Source organism: Hippocampus guttulatus, chromosome 4, assembly GCF_054856545.1.
Source record: "Hippocampus guttulatus isolate MCC_2025c chromosome 4, RoL_Hgut_1.0, whole genome shotgun sequence".
Lineage (NCBI taxonomy): Eukaryota > Metazoa > Chordata > Actinopteri > Syngnathiformes > Syngnathidae > Hippocampus > Hippocampus guttulatus.
The window spans coordinates 13,730,060-13,751,968 of record NC_141264.1 but is presented as its reverse complement, the minus strand read 5'-3'; the positions used below and the strand labels follow the sequence as shown (position 1 = coordinate 13,751,968).

The 21,909-nt window shown below is 44.0% G+C and overlaps 1 protein-coding gene across 2 annotated transcripts; it reads left to right on the top strand.

The window, feature by feature from the left end:
- Positions 1 to 1,048: 1,048 nt before the first annotated feature.
- siah1 (siah E3 ubiquitin protein ligase 1) lies at positions 1,049 to 21,311 on the top strand. Of its 2 annotated transcripts, XM_086108848.1 has the most exons (6): positions 1,049 to 1,253; positions 12,781 to 12,908; positions 13,012 to 13,068; positions 16,745 to 16,926; positions 17,776 to 18,072; positions 19,632 to 21,311. In XM_086108848.1, the coding sequence occupies exons 3-6, from the start codon at positions 13,059 to 13,061 to the stop codon at positions 20,001 to 20,003; spliced, it is 861 nt and encodes a 286-aa protein (XP_085964974.1). In that variant the 5' UTR covers positions 1,049 to 1,253; positions 12,781 to 12,908; positions 13,012 to 13,058; the 3' UTR covers positions 20,004 to 21,311. The 2 variants fall into 2 exon arrangements, with proteins under 2 accessions (XP_085964974.1, XP_085964975.1); XM_086108849.1 differs by lacking the exon at positions 12,781 to 12,908.
- Positions 21,312 to 21,909: the final 598 nt, after the last annotated feature.

Below are 21,909 nucleotides of genomic sequence, written 5' to 3'. Positions count from 1 at the left end.
TTCGACCTTATCACAGTATAGAAATAACTCTTATTAAAGTACTAAATGATATAAGGTTGAACACTGACACAGGGATTGTGTAGGTGCTACTCTTACTGGATTTCAATGCAGCATTTGATTCAAGTGATCATAACATATTGTTGCAGGTTGGAAACTTGGGTGAGAATAAAATGAACTGTCATGAAATGGTTTAGGTCTTACTTAGAGAAAATTAGTTACTTTGTGACTATTGGAAGTTTTGAATCAGAAGTGGGATGCCACAAGGGTCAGTCCTTGGACCCCTTCTGTTCTGTATGTGTATGTTATCTTTGTGTCAAATGCTTCAGAAAGTCAATGTTGGCTATCACGGTTATGCAGATGACACACAGCTATATCTAGCATTGTAGATGTGGTGTTTTTGCTCGTGTGAAGCACACTGAGTTGCCTTGTGTATGAAATCAGCTATACAAAAAACTGCCTTGCCTTAACTCTTGGGGAAAATGGAGGAATATAAAAATCAAATAACACCACAATTGGCGCTAAAGACAACCAGCCCTTTAAGACAAATGGCCCGTCCAGCACTGCTCACTTGTATCGCATTTGTATAATATCAATACCAAATGCAGTATTGCACACGACGAACTTCAACAATCTGAATCAAATTGATTGTGTTTAACATACAGTGACGGGGCAATAAAGATGATTCTGTATGAATGAATCAAGGCACTTTTGATGTGACAAAGTGTGAATTTCAAAGATTGTGAAAATATCATTTATTGTTTTCGTAATGTTGCTTTTGTTTTATGATTTCAAAATTGACAATCTTTATGTCTTGTCATTAGTCAAGTTACTGCATTGTTCTATATGTTCATTTATCCTGCTTTTGATTTTCCCCTTTTCATTTCATCTTGTTTTTTTATGCTTATTTCTGTGTTTTAGTCAATCACGGGAAATTTGCCCCACGATCGGTGATTAAAAACAAATAAATTCGCCTCCCTTGCCTGCTGAAGGCTCAGGACGTACTGTGAGAGCCTGCGGGTAGAAGCCGAGTAAGGGCGCGCTCCCGAGGCAAACTTCAACAACCGTGCGCGAGCCCGAGTGGCTGCTCGTTGCTACTATTAGCGCCTGGCGTCTCGGCTCTGCTTCACGAGAATTTGCGAATGTGTGCCCCTGCTGCTAACCAAGGAAAGACGGACTACACCGAGCCACTGTCAAGCTCCTCTCTGCGTATCCGCCGTTTTACCCGCGCTGAAGTCAAGGACATTTCTTTCGAGGTAAGCCGGGCCGTGCCATTAATGGCGAGAGGACGTTTGCAGCGAGTGTGCTGTGGTCAAAACAACAGCGTTAGCTTCCCTTCCATTAGCTCGGGTGGGCTAACATAAGATAGCCGTGTTGCTAACTTGTTTGCGGGTTTCACTAGTTAAAGTACAATTTTAATTGTCGCCTTCAGACGAACTCGTTACTTATAGCAAGTGGACACGTTTTCGTTTGTTGGGTTGGGAGTAGGCTCGCTAAGATAACAATTAATCGATTTCGTGATCGTACATGCTAAGGCTGCTGTTCTCCGTCACGACAAGGCCTGTCCTGTGTGTGTGTGTGACTGTGTGTGTGTGTTTTCCTCGAAAAGCACCTAATTTTCTAGTTGACTCCGTTTGGCTCAACTTAAACCTGTGTTAGTTTTGAGTTTGTTCGATGACCGAGAGAGGAAAAGATGAACAGCGACTTGGTTGTGGTTGCCCGCGAGTGACCTGGCTTCAAGCGGAGGCTTGAATGTCAGCATTGAGCATAAAATGTAATTGAAACGTCTCCGTCCTGGAACATTATCTTGCCTCTTCAATCGGCAACTGTAAGTCGACCTGGTGGTAATGTGTAGTGAACTAGGACGGGCTCGGCATTCTCGGCTGCAGTTTGTCATTAAGCGTCTGTGCTTGTGGGGATTAATGGTCCTGTCTAAGATGAGCTTTATTTCACCGATCAGCGACATTAGGGCAACAAACTGTTTTCCAGGCTGGAGTTGGAACTCACATTCAAGCTAATATGTCGATGAAATGAGCTGAAGTAAACATAATGACATTTGTTATCGCTTTCATTGAATTCGGGAAAGACGATGCGCTCTCACACCGCACCTTTCAGGCTTTCTTCATTGGGCTCACGAATAACAAAGTGATCAGCTGAGTAGCCTGTTGCCATAACAACTCTCACCGAGTCAAGCATCAACAGTGGCGCTCTAACACTGCTTGAAGTGTGGTTTTTGTATGTGTATATACTGATTTGTTGCGGTTGTTATTCTTGTGGTGGCAGTATATGTGCTATACCACATATATATCACCTGCGCAATTTCTTCTTATTGAAAGGCAACCCAGGGTTGTTAATAATGTAGTCACTTTTTGTTGTTGCAGCCTTTTACATTTAAACTGCCAGCCGTTTTCAGACCTTCCTTTTACGCTACCATTTGGGGCAAAAAAAAGGAAATATGTAGCACAGATTCAATTTCTGCATTCTTAAAATACAGAAATATGTCATTGGCAGTGAATGATTTAATCAAAGTTATGGTCAGTTTATAACTGTCAAATGTTTTCGTCTGCTTGTGGAAGTATACATTTGTTTTTGGAGTGTCAAACCCGAATGGATTTTTATAAATAAAGATCTACATCTTTCCAGTGGTTTAGCATATAGGTCTGTTCCTATTGCAACAACAAAACCCAAATTTGATTGTCTTTCAGAATGCACCCCACTCTGCGCAAAAGATGTAGTAAGTCATAATTACATGAAAAAAACACTTTTGGCTGTAAGTATTCTTGTAAACCCTGAAATGTCATAAGGTCAAACAAAAAAGATAGTGTGTTTCCGGTAACATGAAATTTCAGCATAGGGTCGGTAGGTCAGTGTTTTTTTTTTAATCTTTTTTTTTCCATCAAAAATTTAAACAAAATAACCATAAAACGTAAAACAAGAAGACATTGAACCCGCCGCTCCGCAGCCGGCGCCGCCGCCACCTATTTAGTTCTCTCCCCGCTCCGGACTCGGGGGGGCCGGGGTGCGCCGCCGCCTCCACCGACATCCTCCTCCGCCCTCGGTGTTTACTCGGCCCGTAGTGTTCATCAAATAGTTCGCAGATTTTTTTCAATACATCAATGGATGCTATTTTCTTAACATTACGGTGCGAGCATGCGAGCAACTGTAACACAGAAAACGCGGTTTAAACTGTCGTCGCAGATCGCGGCCGCCGCCGTGTTTCAATGTTGTTGACAGATGACAGGGCAAACGATGCACGCGCTCAACTTGAATATCGCAAGAGTTTGCACCGATGTAAACCCTCTACACAAAAATGTAGAGGGTTGTTTGAAAAAAATGCCGACCGTAAAGTTTTTTTTCGACGGGTTACCGGAAACACACTACTTTTTTTTCTACGCCTAACATATTCTTGCACCTGTGCAGCAAGGAGTCTATTGCATAACCTCCATGTTTCAAAAAATGCTATTGTTTGTTTGACAAGTACTGCTTTTGTATTATTAAAGACATCAGTTGGAGTTAACGAGTTGCAACCAAGGAGCAGAATTGGGGATTTTGTCTCTTCTATCTCAACTGTATGCTGCAAACTAAAAGACACAATGACGGTTGTGTAGAATGAAAAGCAACCTGGCCTGCTTAAAAGTCATTGCAGCACACCGCACAACTGCCTTAAAACTTGGGAGGGGGGGGGGGGATAAACCCATCAGGTCATCAGCAAGCTCTGTCGAAGCCTGAAACAATCCTAATCAATTGAATCAGGTGTGTTGGAGTAGGGAGAGGTCTAAAACAGGCAGCATATGGCTCTCGAGGAACCGCAGTTGAATCCACTGCAGATAAATATTTTTGCTATCAAAAGCCCTTTTGTGGCGGTGTTTCTGTTGTTTTGTCGAAGGAAAGTCTTAATTGCTAATAAATGGAAAAAGATAGGAACGAACTTTTGTTCACCTGAAAGAAGAGAGTCTCATCTTTCTTTTGGTAGTCTGCATGTTTATATCGCAAGAGAACACAATAATCCGAGGGCCTTGCAAATCAGTCCAAATCCAGTAAAACGGGCTGGGATCGAAGGGTTTGCTCCCGTGAAAAAGCCTGTGATTGAATGAATTAATTGAATTTTTAAAGTTACGTAACGGCACCATAAATGCCTTAAAAGAAACAGGCATATATTTGCATGTAGTTACCAATTAATATTGCTGATGGATCGATTTGTTTGATTACTAAAATGTACATAAAATTCTCAATGTCTGACTGCTATTGCTGCTTTTTACAAAGCATTTTTTGTCATCATTATGTATAGCAACACTTGCTGCCTTCAGCATGGGCATGTTTGACGTTAATGTGGCAAATGAGGATATCGCACACTGACAGAAAGTTCATCACCTCACCTGCACTCACTCTTGAGGTAGATCGTTGTCAATATTTAGCTACGAATTGCTTTCACTGCTGGTCTTCAAGTTTTGCACAACTGTTGCCATGTTCTGCTTCTTCATATTGCAAACTAGTTGAGACAGAATCTCCAGCCCCTGTGCTCGTTTCACAGCAAACCAATTTTGCCTCAATTGCTGCGACTAATCGCACAATTCTTCGTTTTAACACGCCCAAGAAGTTGTTGTCACGCACAAACTACGAGATCACACAGGTTCAGGTACAGTAAGGAGGCAATTAGGTTGAGGACTTCCAATTCTTAATTCCTGGCAGTTCTGCTCAGAGAATCAGCATCTTTTAAAGTTACAGGAAAAGATTATTACACGCTACTGCTGGGTACAGACGTTCTGACTGAGTCAATGGATTGCATTTATGTTGAAATGCGTCCAGGGCAAATCATCCTATGCATGATGGTATTTCTCTCCGCTTTAGCAAATGACAACATTCTGAAGTGCATGACAGCGACTTCAAGCTTTTGTGGCCAACCTCACTCGAGTTGTCGGTGAGCCATCACATACATAAGTGAGCAAGGGAAACTTGGAGTACATGTGTAGGGAAAACCCTGAGATCATGTTTCACAGCTAGTGGGTGAAACCAAAGATTCTCCGCGAAATGTTTTACGTTCAAAACCGTAACCCAATCGTACACAGCCGTGTAGGAGGACATTGTGGAAATGACGTTCTGTGAATGAAAGATCATGTGCCTGTGTGTACACTCGGTACGCAGATGTCCCAACAGAGCCTATTTAATGACCTTTCTGCCCTATTGATGGCCGGCATTGTTCTCATTCTTCTCTATTCATCCATTTATCTTCTCTCTCTAAATGGGATCAAGCTCATGGCTGAACGTGTCTTGAAACGTGATTGTCGCTGCTTGTCAAACGCTTTGGTTTGATGACGCGTGCATGATTGGTGTCAACTGTGACATATGCTCAATAAGTTTATGCCAAGTAAACGTCACTTCAGCGTAGAAATGGCCAACGCTCTGTGATGCCAGGGTCGGGTCTCGGTTACAACACTGATGCAAAGCCGATGGACATTCAACCACGTTCGTTTTTATGTGCGTTAAAGCAGCGGTCCCTGAACTTTTTTCTACCACAAAACGGTTCAAACAGTAACATGCTTTTCATGGACTGGCAATTTCCTTGGGGGTGGGGGTGGGTGATTAAAAGGTGACTTAATTGATCGCTGCTTTGGTCAGGTAGCTGCACGGCTACTTAGTAGCCGCTAAATGATGCGTCGGCAGCCTGTGCAAACTCCTCTGGCATTATCATGCTTTCCATATCATCAATTGAGTTCTACTTGTTCAAATGATTCGACAGGATTGCTGTGTTGTCTGTTTTTGAGGGCCCACCTCGCACAACAATTTCGTTGACTCCATTTCGCTGAACGCCACACAAGCGAGGATGAGGAATAATCTTGTCGGAATAGTTCATTCTTGGAAGATAAGCCAAGGCATGGCTCCACCTCAGCTGCGTATTCAGTTGTGAGCTGTTCAGTCAAACTCTTTATTCATAAAGGATTATGGTATTTGGAAGGGGGACTAAGCTATTAGGATCATTTGGATGTCACTGTGACCTTTTGGGATGGGCAAGTACCGATACAAGGCATCAGTATCTGGCTTATACTGAGCCTTATTTTAAGAGATCGCTACCTGCAGCGGAAGCCGCGAAATGTGGCTGTTGTACGATATAAGACGTTTATAAATGTATAAACAGTGCACGAAAATATATGTCATGTGATTGTCAAATGATTCGGTATCGGGCGATAAAGATCAACTTGATTCATTTTCTAAACATTTAAAGATCAACAAAATAATCCAAATGTGCAAATTTTTTGCCATGGCATAAAGGCTATTACACAATGTGTGTGTGTGTGTGTGTGTGTGTGTGTGTGTGTGTGTGTGTGTGTGTGTGTGTGTGTGTGTGTGTGTGTGTGTGTGTGTGTGTGTGTGTGTGTGTGTGTGTGTATTTAATTATTATTATTGTTAGCCGGTGTAGTTAGTGATGCTAACAGAGTGGCAGGGATGGACACACACACACACAAGGATCCCCTGCGCTCAGCTCCCTAAGAGGCAGCGGCAGAGCGGTGGGTTTGAATTTGAAGATTGTTTGAAGTGAAAGGCAAACCAAGAGATACTTGTGTTTTGCCTGATCAAAAAGAAGCCTCGCTAGATGGCATCACCAAAGACTCAAGAGAGCAACAGACAGGTTCGTGACAGGTTTGACACTTCCAAACGACTTAACTTGAAACAGAAGTTTAACAAGTGTAAATTATTTGGTGACAAGCAAGCTTGTTCCCTATGGGTTGCATTTAACAAGGTCATAAATAATGTTTTTTTTTTAAATGGGAGAACAACTGTATAGCTGCTTAGACTCTTCATTTTAGCCTCTACAAGCCTGTTAATTTAAAAAAATGATGTAGATGTATTGTTTGAACAAATTAAATGCACTCTCACAGAGGATGTCCCCATTCTATGTTAAAGCTTATATGGGCGATTCCACCAAATCGGTGGTATTTGCGTCCGCAGGCAATTACATGAAAATACATTTTGATAAAGCATCCTCCACATTGATATGTATTAGGTTTAAAGTTAACATTTAATTAGCGCAAACGCCAGGGCTATAGTTCCTGTATTTAATAATATAAATGCTGCAAACGCACAACGATTTTCAGTACAATAACAGTGACATTTTTTGTTGTTTTTGTTTGTTTTGTCACTTTGTGTTTGTTGTTACGTCGTGTGGACCTGATGTGGACTTTTTTCAGCATTTTTTGGCCACGACATTCATCAAGGAGGAGACTCTGTGCTTGGTGGTTGCGCCTTCTCGGCAGCATGAGTATACCAGCACTGTTTTTGACTGGGAGGAATGTCGGCGCCATTTGACTGTCGTTGCTGGACAGTCCCGGGGCGCTTGTGTCTTGCGCCTGTAATGGGCAGCATTTTTCACAGCCCCGCTTTGTTCAGCGGAGAGATCGGTGCTGTTGAACCGTCTGCGGCTGGATGGATGTAAGGCTTGAGGAGCCGACGATGAGAAGAAAGGAGCGTTAGCGCGGAGCGCCGATGCGGATTTGGAACTGGGAGTCGCGGCTTGGAGTTTGAAGCGGATTACGTGGGACAGGAGAAGTGAACTAATCTCTTTTCGTCAATGGATGCTACAGCTTCGTGTTTGCTTTCAAAACTTAGCTTGTAGCAGACGTGTGCACATTTTCAGCATGACGTCTCTGACCCACTGGTGAAAGGACACTTTGATCCTCTCCTCTTTCATCTATAACTGCTTCAGACAACAAAGTGTATGCAGAAAAGTGGTGAAGATTGCACGACTGGCTGTGTCCTATGTGTTGTGTTGTGTTGTGTTGTGTTATTTTGACTTCAAAATGGCGCCGCGAGAGTGGCTGCCTTTCCAGCAGCTCCTATATTTTGTTGTTCTACTTCTTCCTTTCATAACTTTGCTGCTGTGAATTGGGAATTTCTCCATTGCGAGACTAATAAAGGTTTTCTTAAATCTTAATGATGAGCATTGTTCTGAAAGACCACATATGTACTGTCTATTCTAACAGTGGTAAAGCCACGCACAGTCCAGGTTGATTTGAGTCGACCGGTGCATAGAAGAGGGACGGTGCGTAAGCAGAAACAGGCCATGCGGCAGGTGGCGTCCTCATTTCTGTTGAATTCAGCAGTCGCAATGATGAGCTTCTTTGTCAAGCCTTTTCAATTTGAAACGGGGCGTGGTCAATGACATGAGGAAGAAGCCAGCGATGAAAATGTCACGTCGATGTCATGTTTACCTCGGAGGTTGAGGTCTGTGATTCGGTCATGCATGTCTCTGTATGAGTGGATGCATCTGTCTCAAGAGGTGACCATTGTAGACTTACAAATGTCTGTATTCTTGACTGGCATTTACTGTTGCATGTTTCCTCCGTTGCGACTTCGGTGGCCCGTGGGTTGTCCATAGGTGTAGCTACTGAAGACTAAGCATTGTCTACGTACACCTCCTGTCTTTCACGTCTTTTAGGGTTGGGTTTCACTATGGGAGGCCCTGCATTTTGTTTTAACTCTCGTTTACAGCCAGACACATGAGTGAGCTCTCCTCAGCTGAGGGCGATGAAAGGCCTTGAATGCGTCTGGCGTCTGGGCTAAAATGATGAGAGCACAGCTGCGGGTCTTTGGGCAGATGGACTCTTCCAACCGCATCCTCCCACTGTTTTCTTAAAAGGGAAGTCATTAAAAAAAAAAAAAACGTCACATTTTCTATGCAGCCGCACACGGCATTTGAATGAATATTGCCTTTGTGGAATTTCTACTGTGAGACCTGTTTGATGTTCTGGTTAGGGTTCCTTCTAAACGATGGCTACATGTGTTTGTCCAAATATGTCTAACATTCTGACTTTTAAGTATTCAACGAGCAGAAGCTTTAACGTTTCGTATCAGATATAAGCTTTTTTTTTTTAAATGCAATTGCTGTATTTTTCAGAGTGTCACACTGTTTAATAATTTGGTTGGTCCTGTGATTTATACTAGGATGAAACTTATACGTATTAAAATCGAAGCTGGCACTGGCACCCAAAATCCCACTTCACCAACCATGTTGACTTTCTTTTTGCGGTTGGAGAATGCTTTTGTTGCGTCCCCGCTGGTCGCCAGAAGGTGGCGGCAATGCACTAAAAGCGTGCACCAACCCCCCCAAAAAAGTAGAAGAAATGGAAGAAGTTGCATACCTGTCAACTTTTCGGAGCGCCAACCTGTATAAACTACCAAAAAAATCCTTATAAAGAGCAAAAAATCCTTATAACATACCAAAGCATTTTATATGTCAAAATAACGGCAGAAAAAAACCCCACGAAATTTTCAATGATATTTATTGTAGATCTCCATAATACAATGTCTGGTTAATGTCTAATCATCATTCTACTTAGTGGCATTACTGTGTTCAGAGTTGTATTCCTGCGTTACTTTTTTCACCAACTCCAAATGCTGACCCATCGGCTCGAAGTTACAGCATCCATTCATATTTACTTTCGAAATGAAAGCATTCGAGTAGACTATCACCATTCTGGGCAAAAGCAAACGGAACTACCTGTTGGGGGATCGGGGGGGACGGAAATTTTCAGAATCCGTATGATTTGTGCGATACGGCCATATACGTAAGATTCACCACAAAATCCGTATGAACTATGGCTAAACCGTATGAGTTGACAGGTATGAAGTTGTCGTAGTCATGCATTACCACCCGTGGGCATCCTTCTTTGTAGCATGCTAAAGAAGTTAACGGTAATGCACCAAGAGTACTTGCCACCATGAAACGAACAAAGAAATGGAAGCTTCAGAAATAACAGTCGTCATGGTAATGATTGTATGACATACCACTTGTTAAGATTGCAGCTTCCTTATGCTACAAAAAATATTTACAGCACTAGGCGGCGCGATAGCCAACCTTTGTCCACAATGGGACGTAGGAGTTGAGTAAGGTAAGCCATTTTAAACTAAAAAGAAAATGTTTTCCCATTATTTAAATGCGGAAGTTTCATCCATCCTAAACTTGTTTGCTGCTGTCAGTACAGGGTGCGTTTTGGAGAGGCAGAAGTCAAATAGGCAGCTCATGTTTGAATTGTTTACATCTGTACTGCCTGACACACTGGTCATCAGCTTTCCTCTTTTGAGGCACTCTGAAAAACAGACTGGCACATTTGAACAACGCTCTGAGATTCCGAATGGTCGCAGTCAAGCAGTATGCGCTTGAAATATAATTCCCAATCTGCCATGACGAGGGAATGGGTCCCCCTGGGCGAGAGTCCAAACTCCGCTTTTCTCCGCCTTGGCTTTAGCAAAACAAATTTCCCCTCCAAAATGCGACTTATACTCTCTGAGTGTTTTATAGTCCTAAAAATATGCTATACATACATTTGGGCGGGAATTAGTTTGAATGGCCATGCTGTCTTTCAAAGCTGGAGGCCATATGTTCAGGCTGTTTGCAATAAGCAGTACATTGTGAAAAGAAAATGGGGTATGGTGTCAGAGACGGCAGCTCGTGGTAGAGCTTGCAGACAGACAAGTTTGAAATCTGAGCCTTTCCACGTTCAGTTGGGCAGAGGGAGTGGTGGTGGGTGGGGGTGGCAGAGGGAAAGATTCAGTGAGAGAATGTCCACGGTGGCAACAGAATTAACAGTTCTGCCAACACAGCACTGACATGAGTAGGTGCATGAAGAAAAGAGAAGCAAGTGGGGATGCAGTTATTAATTTGGCTAGCGTATACAGTATATGGGGGACGGGCGGGTGGAGAGGTGGTGGTGAGTGAGTCAGTGTGAGCATACTTTGTTGTTAGTGCTGACATTGGACACTGTCCACACCCCAAAGTGACACCTACCGCACTCTAGGAGTGGGAGACTGTGGAAGTCAAACAGTTCGGGAATTTCCCTCCTCATTCTCTTACCAACTACCTTTTTCCCCCAGTGGAACACCATCTGGCCAAAGCTGTGTTTTGCAGCAGCCCTTCTGCACAACGGCAGCGTTTTGCTTTGGGATTGCATTTTTCCATTGAAGGCTGTAGCCCTGAAAGATTACAGCGTAACTGCTGTTATGTTTTTATTTGACCCATGCATGCTTCGAAAAGTGTTGGTGATTTGTCATTATTCATGTGACATTGGTTGGGTTGAACACGCATTGACAGACTTAATATTAAGCTTCAAACTTCATTTGCAGAATGATTTGGAGCAGAAAGCAGTCTGTCCATTATCTGCAGTAGGGTGGTTATTGAAGTGAAAGTGGGGTGGGGGGGGGAGAAATCTATGGCGATATAGATCATTTTATATCAGTGGATGCCAAGTTGAGCAACTCAAAACTGAAGGAACACTCCTTGAATCATATTTTTATGTTTCACTAATGAAGGGTTCAGTGAATGTGCATATGAACTGGTTGGGTTTGGTACCTCCAACAAGGTTAAGAACCACTGTTTTATAACGATCTACCACAATATTTTTTCAATTATTCTCTTTATACAGTATATATATATATATATAATAGAGCTGTCAAACGATTAAAATATTTAATCTAATTAAAAATGCAACTGTCATAATTAACTCAAATTCACTAAAAGTTTATTGTGATTACTCACGCATTTTTGATCATTTCTGAATTTCCTTTGATAATTTTTTGTCCTATTTTTCCCCGTTTTAATGCTCTCATCAACATGGAATCATGAATCAGTTTCCTATGTGCAAAATGCAAATATTTACTGAAATAACAATTTCGATTTTCAATTTTACATTTTTCACTTGGAGCAGTTATTCAGACATAATCTCTCACACAATATTACTGTCCATCAACAACAGTGAAAAAAAATGTTGATTCTGTTGGTCCTTCTTGCGCGGAAGGAAGTCTCTCTACGGTTTTGTGTAGACATAATTTCGGATGACTACACTTGGTTCGATGACAACACTGGAGACGTTTTATTTTCGCTAGGTCGCTACCATTGCAGCGCACAGTCACTGTCAGACGAACACAGAGAAGCTCCACCCGCTCTATTTATATGGACACTGAACACTGTAACCTTCCACACAAAATAGTTCCAAACAAGTAACAATCGCGTCAGTGGCATACATCGTATACCTGTATGATACAGGTAACTTTGGTCTTGTCAGTGGAGCAACCTGGCAACTTTTTAAAAGTAAACTTTCCATTCATAAACTCTTTATGTATCCGTTTTCGGTGTCTCGCGCTGCCGTGGCTGGCAAAACAAAGTGCGTGGACCAATGCAGCGCGCTTGTTGTTTTGTTTCTGGTTTATTTATAGAACAACGTAACATCCGCTGTGACGTGCTCCGCGTTAATCTCGCGAGAAAAAATGTAATCCCGTTAAAATTCATTTAAATTAATGCCAATAAAACCGCGCTAAACTGACAGCTCTAATATATAATATACACACACACAGGTAAGGAATCATATTTGCGTTGTCCAATCTTTCCTGAAAACAGAATTTCTTTATGTGGGAAACGACTAACAACACAAGCACTAAAATGCAAAAATATATGGTCCTAAAACTGTTTATAACACAAAAACTGCAGCCTACACCGCAGGTATATGAACAAAATACAGTATAACAAGACGCGTCACTAAATTAAGACTATTTGCTACAAAATGAGACGAGTAACAGTATTTTTTTTTTCTCCTGATCCGCTTATCCTCACAAGGGTCGCAGCGGGTGCTGGAGCCTATCCCAGATGTCTTCGAGCAGCAGGGGGTGACACCCTGAACCAGTTGCCAGCCAATCGCAGGGCACACATAGACGAACAACCATCCGTACTCGCACTCATACCTAGAGACCATTTAGAGAGTTCGATTAACCTGCCACTTATGTTTTTTAATGTGGGAGGAAACCGCAGTTCCCGGAGAAAACCCACGCAGGCACGGGGGATCGAATACTGCACCGCTGCACTCTGAGGCTGGCGCGCTAACCAGTCGACCACTGGGCCGCCCATATATGAATCTTGTGGATATACTGTAGGTTGTCACACATTTGTCCATTTATTTGTAACCAACAAATTTAGTGTGTTTTGTCAGTCAATGCACCAATTCTTCATGGGTGTTTTTTCTTTCTTTACAGAGCTCCCTACATTTCAAGAGAAGACGAAAGCCTTATTTGCAAATCTTATGGACGAAGGTGAGTTGTTTTAAAGAGCGCATTTGATACACAAGGTAACTCGGATGTGCTTCACATATTCAACATACGATATTTAAAAGTATTGAATTTGTAAACAAAAGGATTCAAGATATTTAAAAGTGGCTTTGACTCTCAACTTGACTCTCCTTTAAAAATGGATGATTTCTAATAGAGAACAACGAAACACAGTTACGAATGGATTGTTGAGTCTCGTTAGCACAGCAAAACAGACCAAACCAGAAAGGCTGATTTATTATTGCAATATTGCATGCTGGTACGGGTTGATTTGTGACATGAGGAAAATCTGTTTTGTACGACAGGAATAGATGGGTGATTTTTATTTTATTTTTTTGTGTAATACGATCAGAAACTTTTGCAGATATCTTTTCAAAGCATGCACAGCGAGAGAATGCCCTGGTTTAGAAAAGTAGCTGAAATCTTAAAAGGAGTTTAAGGACTCGAAGGTAAGTCCGATGGAGCAAAACGCCTCACCTCGGTTCTCCTGTCCCCTCCCGGCTGCACTGCCGCCCAAATGTGTTGCCAGTCACCACTTGAAGTGTCCAAATCCCCATCGGAAAATGTTGCTCTGCCATGTCATGTTTTTCCATGCTCTTTTTCACACTTCTCCCATCCACTCTTAAAACCCATGCAGCACTTCATACACAATGCACCCTTTTAAGACCCATTTTTTCCTCTCCATATAGGGGCATTTATGTTACAGAGCTGAGTACAGAACTTTGGTTCTTTTATGGCATAGACAAAAACGCTTTATGTAGCACCCAGTATCACAATATTGTTTTTGGTGCCAAATTTAGGTATGCAGAGATCAATCGGGTGGTCATGCAGGAAGAAAATATAGTGGGTATGCCCAGAGACAGGGTTCATGACATGTTTCGAACTGTACCAGTAGTTGCTTGTCACCAGGAAAAAAAATGCCACGCAGCACAGACTAAAGCAACATTTGACATGGCTGTTTCATTTGCCTGCATTGCACTGAGCGGCAAGGCCGGAGAACAGAAATTAATGTCTCACTTCCTTGTTTTCGACCAGTCAGTCATCATTCCATCGTGCCACCAGCCACCCCAAAATTCAGAAAAATCATTGTATAAAAATGAAATATAGCTTCACAAACAGTATGTTTCACAAGACTGACATTTTTGGTTTAGTATTAAATAAACAAGCAGTCCTTGCGTCCTTTTTTTTTGCTCCATGTCCAGCACTTTGTATGCAGCGATGGCTGTTTGAAAGTGCTCTATAAATACAGTTGACTTGACTTGACTTTGATTTTTGTTTTTATTTTTAGTTCCTCCCCATATGTGGCACTTCAGTTTGCACACCCCTGATTTAAATGGAGATGCTAACCGCTTATTTTTTTTAACTTTATTGGATTAAATTACTATATCATCGCAGTCCATTTAGTATTTACCATATTGTCTTTGCCTTGTGAAAAAAACGCCCATTTTTGGCATTAAAAAAATAATAAATAAAAAACCGCTTGAAGCGCAGACACCTCATATATATACAATTGGGGAGCAATTTGGTTAACCCATTCAGTCGCGCGCAGTCGACTGAACTGAGGCTTGGTGTTGGTAGAACCACCAAGCTTCTCATACTTGTCATGACACCGTTGCGCTTTTATTTGAAGTCTTTCACTGAGGCGACCCTTCATTTTATTTGGACCAAGTTTAGACAAACGTTTGACCGGCGCCGGGTGTAGCTGCGAGGTGTGTGCACGTTCACTCATTAAGGTAACGCTATAATATACACTTCTCTATTACGTTTTATGAATTGACTCCGATGTTTGTCAGACTACCCACTGATCAGGCAAAGGTTCCCTTTCACAAACATCTAACCAATCAGGCCTTCGAATTTGCTCTTCTTTAGTGTAAATGTGCTGAAATGAATACCCATAATATCCATCCATCCATTTTCCGAACCGCTTGATCCTCACTAGGGTCGCGGGGGGTGCTGGAGCCTATCCCAGCTGTCTTCGGGCAGTAGGCGGGGGACACCCTGAATCGGTCGCCAGCCAATCGCAGGGCACACAGAGACGAACAACCATCCACGCTCACATTCACACCTAGGGACAATTTAGAGCATTCAATCAGCCTGCCATGCATGTTTTTTTTGGAATGTGGGAGGAAACCGGAGTACCCGGAGAAAACCCACGCAGGCCCGGGGAGAACATGCAAACTCCACACAGGGAGGCCGGAGCTGGAATTGAACCCGGTACCTCTGCACTGTGAAGTCGACGTGCTAACCACTGGACTACCGGGCCGCATACCCATAATAATCCTTTTAAATATTTATACCGTATTTGTAATGCATCACCGTCACTCTTCTTCTTTATGCAGTCATAGTGTTGCCCTTAAAACGGATTAGGCAACTGAGTCATTGCCTACATGGACCTGCCTTGCCTGGTTATGTCGTTTGGGCATGACCCTGACCTTGGACTATCTCAGTGTCCTGTGCTAATTTAGTCCCTCTGCTCTGTCTTATGTCACTACTGCTGCTGGTATGCTCGCCAGCTAAAAAGCGCTATTAATAGTCACTAAAGAATCATCCCCATCGCAGCAGATGTGCGAACAAATGGGCAAACATGATGTAGCAGCATTAACCTTGAAAATACAGATGTTGTGACCAACCCAGAAGTAAAAAAAAAAAAAAACAAAGCTACAGAGGAGATAAATTCTGTACAGCTGTGGTCCCATGACACGTTTTTGTGCTGTAAACACACACACACAAATACAAATCACCCTGAAAAAAATTCAATAATGCAACCTATAAACTGTCCAACTTGATTTAAAACAAAAAAGAGAGAGAAATCCTTAAGGGGGCGGAGTATATAACCTGGTCATATTAACACACACACACACGTAAAACTAATAGTCAGTGTGGCACTTTTATCAAAATTCGCCTTTTTTTTGCTCCTCCACTTTTTGGTTATTGTCTTTTTTCACCTTTCTATTTAAAAAAAAAAAAGAAAGGATTGTTATTATTAGCTCGCATGGCAAGTAAATTTATGAGCCCAATACTGGTCAGTTCGATTGCTCTGCTGCTGCTATATGGATCTCCATGTTGTTGAGCCATAATTCTATCCCTTAATACTTTTCGGTGTTCACTTCCCACGCCTTATCGTCAGTTTGATCCTTTGCAGTTGGGATCGGTGTTGTCAGAGTGTGGGCATGTCGATATAAGGCTGAATTATGCAGGGTCGTTGTCGTGACCCATCCCCCCCCTGTAATCGTCTCTTTCGCTAATTGGACATTTTTCACTCCTTTCTGTCCTCTGAAATTCTGTTCATTTAATTCGTCAGTGTTAGTCATAGCACCTTGCACTTCTTTGCTTTCCGAGCAGAGCAGGCTTTTTGGGAGAGCTTGTTTCTGATTTGCAAATGGTCACATTTAATTAATACCACTTTTGCTCTCGAAAAGTAGGGGGGGGAAAACCTACGTTGGTGCACTCATAGGTCACAATATTGTAAGAAATGAAATGAGGTGAGATGACATCATGACATTCTTTATAAATTCAAGGCAAAGACAAAAACAAAACACAAGCCATAGTCTTGCTGTTGTGGTCTTGAGTTTAGACGTTGATGTCATAAACAAAACGCGGCCTGCATTCATGGCCCTTTTTCCCCCCCGTCTGTGTTTGTTTGGTTTTCCTCCCAAATCAGAAATGAGTCGCCAGACTGCCACCGCGCTGCCCACAGGAACATCCAAGTGCCCTGCCTCCCAGCGCGTGCCCACCCTGTCAGGGACCACCGCCTCCAACAGTGACCTGGCCAGCCTGTTTGAGTGCCCGGTGTGCTTCGACTATGTCCTGCCCCCCATTCTTCAGTGCCAGTCGGGCCACCTGGTATGGAATCTCCTGCTTGGACATTTCTTGTTGGACACAGATCACAATGGGTGCCAAAATGCACCTTCCATATCATTTTGCTGTATTGTTTGGGGGCATTCCAGCCCAATTGACCAACTGCCAGATTTGGTTTTTATTCATCACCAAATAGCATGAAAATCACCTCAAATCAAATCGATGCCCTTTGACATCTGCATTATGTATCATATATGACATACGGTATATTGTCGTTCTGTGCGCGTTCAAAGTTTTGGTCTTGACAAGCGCTCAAAATTTCGCAGTCCAAATGACCCTTAAAACGGCACTATTGTGCTCTGGGTTCAAAACTGCTGCGTTATAAACAGCATCTGGGGCGATTGTGATCGAGGCTATTCAAACCAAATGAAAATATTGTCAGAGAAATGGAAAGCTGCTGCTTCAACAGACTGTCACTCTGTGAGGTGTGAGGGCTCACTGAAATGCTGTTTTTAATAGAGAACAAGTGGAAACACAAGAAATAAAATCCAACAATACTTACTTCCCGTTGGCCTGTCAGGCGGCGGGAAAAAAACAATTCACAGTGACTGCCAAGTGAAATGAGCTGTTGCTGGCAAGACGATGAAACATTTTTCTTTTCACGATCCAAGATGTTGCACAAAGCAGAGGAAAGTACCGTTTGATGGCCAGTGTCCGTCAAGACGTGTTCATTATTGGGCTCGCAAATAGTTTTTGGATGGAGCTTCCAAATGGCATGATTGCTATGCGCATAGGACTGTTATTCTCACTCTGGCGGCGATCGACTTTGGTCTAGGTGTTCAAAGTCTTCTCGCCTCCAAAGTCATTTTGTGTCCGTGTGCCCGCCTTTCTCAGGTATGCTCCAATTGTCGGCCCAAGCTCACCTGCTGCCCTACATGTCGAGGGCCGCTGGGCTCCATCAGGAACCTGGCTATGGAGAAGGTGGCCAACTCGGTGCTCTTCCCGTGCAAATACGCCTCGTCGGGCTGCGAAGTCACACTGCCGCACACCGACAAGACGGAGCACGAGGAGCTGTGCGAGTTCCGGCCGTACTCGTGCCCGTGCCCCGGCGCCTCCTGCAAGTGGCAGGGCTCCCTGGATGCCGTCATGCCTCACTTGATGCACCAGCACAAGTCCATCACCACACTGCAGGTCAGCCTTCGCCTCGCCACTGAGCAGATTGTCCACATGGTGGCGCTTTTGTCAAAGTTTTCATGCCATGCTTCCAGCATGATCAAAGTAGAGGCAGCTATTGTTTTGTTTCTTTCATTCAAATATACAAATTCAAAGCACCCCCCCCCCCCCACACACACACACACCAAATATTGCGATTGGGATTTGGAATGTAGTTGACATTTTTTTCCCAGACTTTGTTTTGCATTGGGCTCTGAGTTTTTGTTGTTTTGTGTTTATTTTATTTTATTTTATTTTTTTCCAAATCAGCATTGCTGCTGATGCGCTCTGCTTACACTGACATTGCTTCCACCAGAGAGGAGCACAGTCAGGGTTGCTAATTTGGTCGCTACATCTGCTTACCCTATAGTGACTATTTTTCCCAAAAGTGAGGCATAAGTTTAATTCCCTCTAAGAAACAGACTTTGTGACACAACAACTACGAATGACATTTCCACCTTAAACGGCGCCACCCCCGAGCTCGAGAAAACCCCTTACAAAAACTCACGTTAACACAAATTTTTAAAAAAATGAGGTTATTTTTCCTCCACACGGCATCCCGGTAACTTGGAATAATACAGTACATGGAAATCGAAGCTCTGCATCTTTCCACCAGAAATATACAATGAGCTGTGTCATGCATAGAGGCTGTTTCTGGAACTAGCAGACTTGGACAGCTACTGCACAAAGGGGCATTTTGGGTGGACTGTTCTCTGTCCGTTACAGCTGGAGTCCATTGGTTCCGGATCTTTTAAATCGAGGTTCCTCTGTACGATACTACGCATGTTTTGACTCAAGGGGTGTTTTTACAAGAGGAAGCATTTATTTTCGTGTGTGCGTGTGCGTGCACACAGCCTGAACTGGTTGTCAGCCACTTCCTAACCCTAGATTTAAATCCCAATTTGAAACCCTGACCCTACAGCTTGAAACCTGAACACTTATTTCCATCCGTAGGTCCAGCCATTATCCGAACCGCTTATCCTCACAAAGGTCGCGGGGGTACTGGAGCCTATCCCAGCTGTCTTCGGGCAGTTGGCGGGTCATACCCTGAACCGGTTGCCAGCCAATTACAGGGCACACATAAACGAACAACCATTCGCGCTCTCACTCGCACCTAGGGACAATTTAGAGTGTTCCATTAACCTGCCATGCATGTTTTTTGGAATGTGGGAGGAAACCGCAGTACCCGGAGAAAACCCACGCAGCACGGGGAGAACATGGACACTCCACACTGGAATGCCGGAGTCGGAATCGAACCTTGCACTTCTGCACTGTGAGGCGGATGTGCTAACCACTGTGCTGCTATGTATCTAGCTATCCTGAAAGGGAAATAATGTATAGCGAAAGCCGAGACAATTAATAATGGTCTAAATATGTTCACACAGGTGACAGTCAAGGGTTGTGGCCAATGTAGTAACAGTGGATGCAATTATTTGTTCAACCCATCGAGTAAACTTGGCTGATCTTCAGAGTTGTGCTTGATATAAAGCTTCTTACCGGCTTGTAGCTGAACTGAGCGTCCCCATTGTCTTTTCCAGGGGGAGGACATCGTGTTTTTGGCCACGGACATCAACCTGCCCGGCGCAGTGGACTGGGTGATGATGCAGTCGTGTTTCGGCTTCCACTTCATGCTGGTGCTGGAGAAGCAGGAGAAATACGACGGCCACCAACAGTTCTTTGCCATCGTGCAGCTCATTGGGACTCGCAAGCAAGCGGAGAACTTTGCGTATCGGCTGGAGCTCAACGGCCACCGGCGCCGCCTGACCTGGGAGGCCACGCCACGCTCCATCCACGAGGGCATCGCCACCGCCATCATGAACAGCGACTGTCTGGTTTTCGACACGTCCATCGCGCAGCTCTTTGCCGAGAACGGCAACCTAGGCATCAACGTGACCATCTCCATGTGCTAAGAACTCACTGATGAAGCCAAAGGGGGTGGGGGGAGGGGTCTGGTGACTGGGGTGTCGGTTGGTCAACCACTCGACAGGCATTTGGATAGGGTCGAAACAGCTCGGCTCGGTCTCCGTCGGACTATTTGAAGACACTATGGATGTGGTATCGGACTGTCTTGTCGGGCAGCCGCGAGGAACTGAGGCGGGTGTGGAGGTGGCCGCAGCCTTATAAACACGCAAAACAAACGTACGTGTGAGATTCACACTCGCAGTCTCACCCGGTTACTCGTCTAGGCGTTATCTGTCAGTGTCTTCGCCATTTTTGTTTTAGTGTCCGCTCGTCCAGTCGCTCACCTCCACACACACACACACACACACACACACACACACACACATTACCTGTTCACACGGACCCCACGCTAGGCAGTTGACAAGCCATCTAGCGTCATGTGAACAGGACCCCCCCGATCCCTCAGTGCCCCATCTTCCGACTGACAGCTGTGGTTTTGCAGCTGCCTGTGAATCCCCGGACAAGACAGCCAAATCTGTCGTCAACGGATGTGCCACCAAGTTATGTAGCTCCGGGTTCTGTCGAGGACTCCCAAGCCCCGGAATTTGGGACATCCTACAGTCCCCCCCGCCACCGCCAACACGGATTCCTGACGACTGTGCAACAGACACATGTTTCATCACATGAGTTGATTGTTTTTTTATTGATGTTTCAACAAGCTCCCCTCGCAGCCTTGTGAAGACTCTCAGATGGATTTTTTTCCCCACCCCCAAAAATGACCGTGGATGACCGTGCGCGTGTGCGACCGAGGGGGGAAAAAAAGGTCAGTCTTGTTTGTTTTGAAGAATAGCAGAAGGGGCGGGGGGGTGAATTAACAGCAATTCAGTTCAGTCAAATGTTCTTTGGGGGATTTCTTCAATATATTGAGAGAGGTGAACCAATTGGCCAGCGTATCTGCACCACCTCTCTTCCTCAGTGACCAGGATGCTACTGATATTACATGGAGATCATCCTTATTGTTTGTCGAATTGCTTCCCAAAAACAACAGGTGGTTGTCAAACTTGTGGCAAGGCGGTGTCTTTGTAGATTCAAACAAGTCTTCTCTCCTCCTCCTCCTGGTCGGATTGTTTTTCTTTCTCCTGTCATGTTTGTCCGTATGTCCTCTTGTGGTAAGTCGTCTTTCCTCTTTTTTTTGTTAATAAACGTGAGCATTTTCTTCATGTGGAGTTGCCGTCATCTTGCTGCTCTCCCTCAACTGGACCCCCCTTTACCTTTTCTGTTTTAACATGTCATGAAATAAATTTATCTTTTTCATACCAGGTCTCTGCCTTTTTAAAAAATGTTTTCCTACAAAACCAATGTGGGATCCATCCATTTTTTGGATCCGCTTATCCTCACAAGGCCTTGCTGGAGCCTATCTCGGGCAGTAGGCGGGGGACACCCTGAACCAATTGCCAGCCAATCGCAGGGCACACAGACGAACAACTATCTGCGCTCACACCTCGGGACAATTTACAGTGTTCCATTAACCTGCGATGCATGTTTTTGAAATTTGGGAGGAGACCCACCCAGGCCCGGGGAGAACATGCAAACTCCACACAGGAAAGGCCAGAGCCCAAATCGAACCCTGCACCTCTGCACTGTGACGTCGACCCACTAACCACTCGACTACAGGGCCGACCCCAATGTGGGCTCACAACTGTCAATTTTCATTTATAAATGCAGGAATTATTGTGATCTAGTAGCATGTCCACCTCAAAGTTGTGAAATTCGAGCGTCAATTCTCAGTAGGAGTTTTCATCCATCCATTTTCCGAACCGCTTGATCCTCACTAGGGTCGCGGGGGGTGCTGGAGCCTATCCCAGCTGTCTTCGGGCAGTAGGCGGGGGACACCCTGAATCGGTTGCCAGCCAA

Bases quoted from the DNA above. Each gene is read 5' to 3' on its own strand.
- siah1 (XM_086108849.1), top strand. The intron at 16,927-17,775 runs GTATGGAATCTC...CGCCTTTCTCAG, and splicing joins AGTGCCAGTCGGGCCACCTG to GTATGCTCCAATTGTCGGCC. The intron at 18,073-19,631 runs GTCAGCCTTCGC...TGTCTTTTCCAG, and splicing joins AGTCCATCACCACACTGCAG to GGGGAGGACATCGTGTTTTT.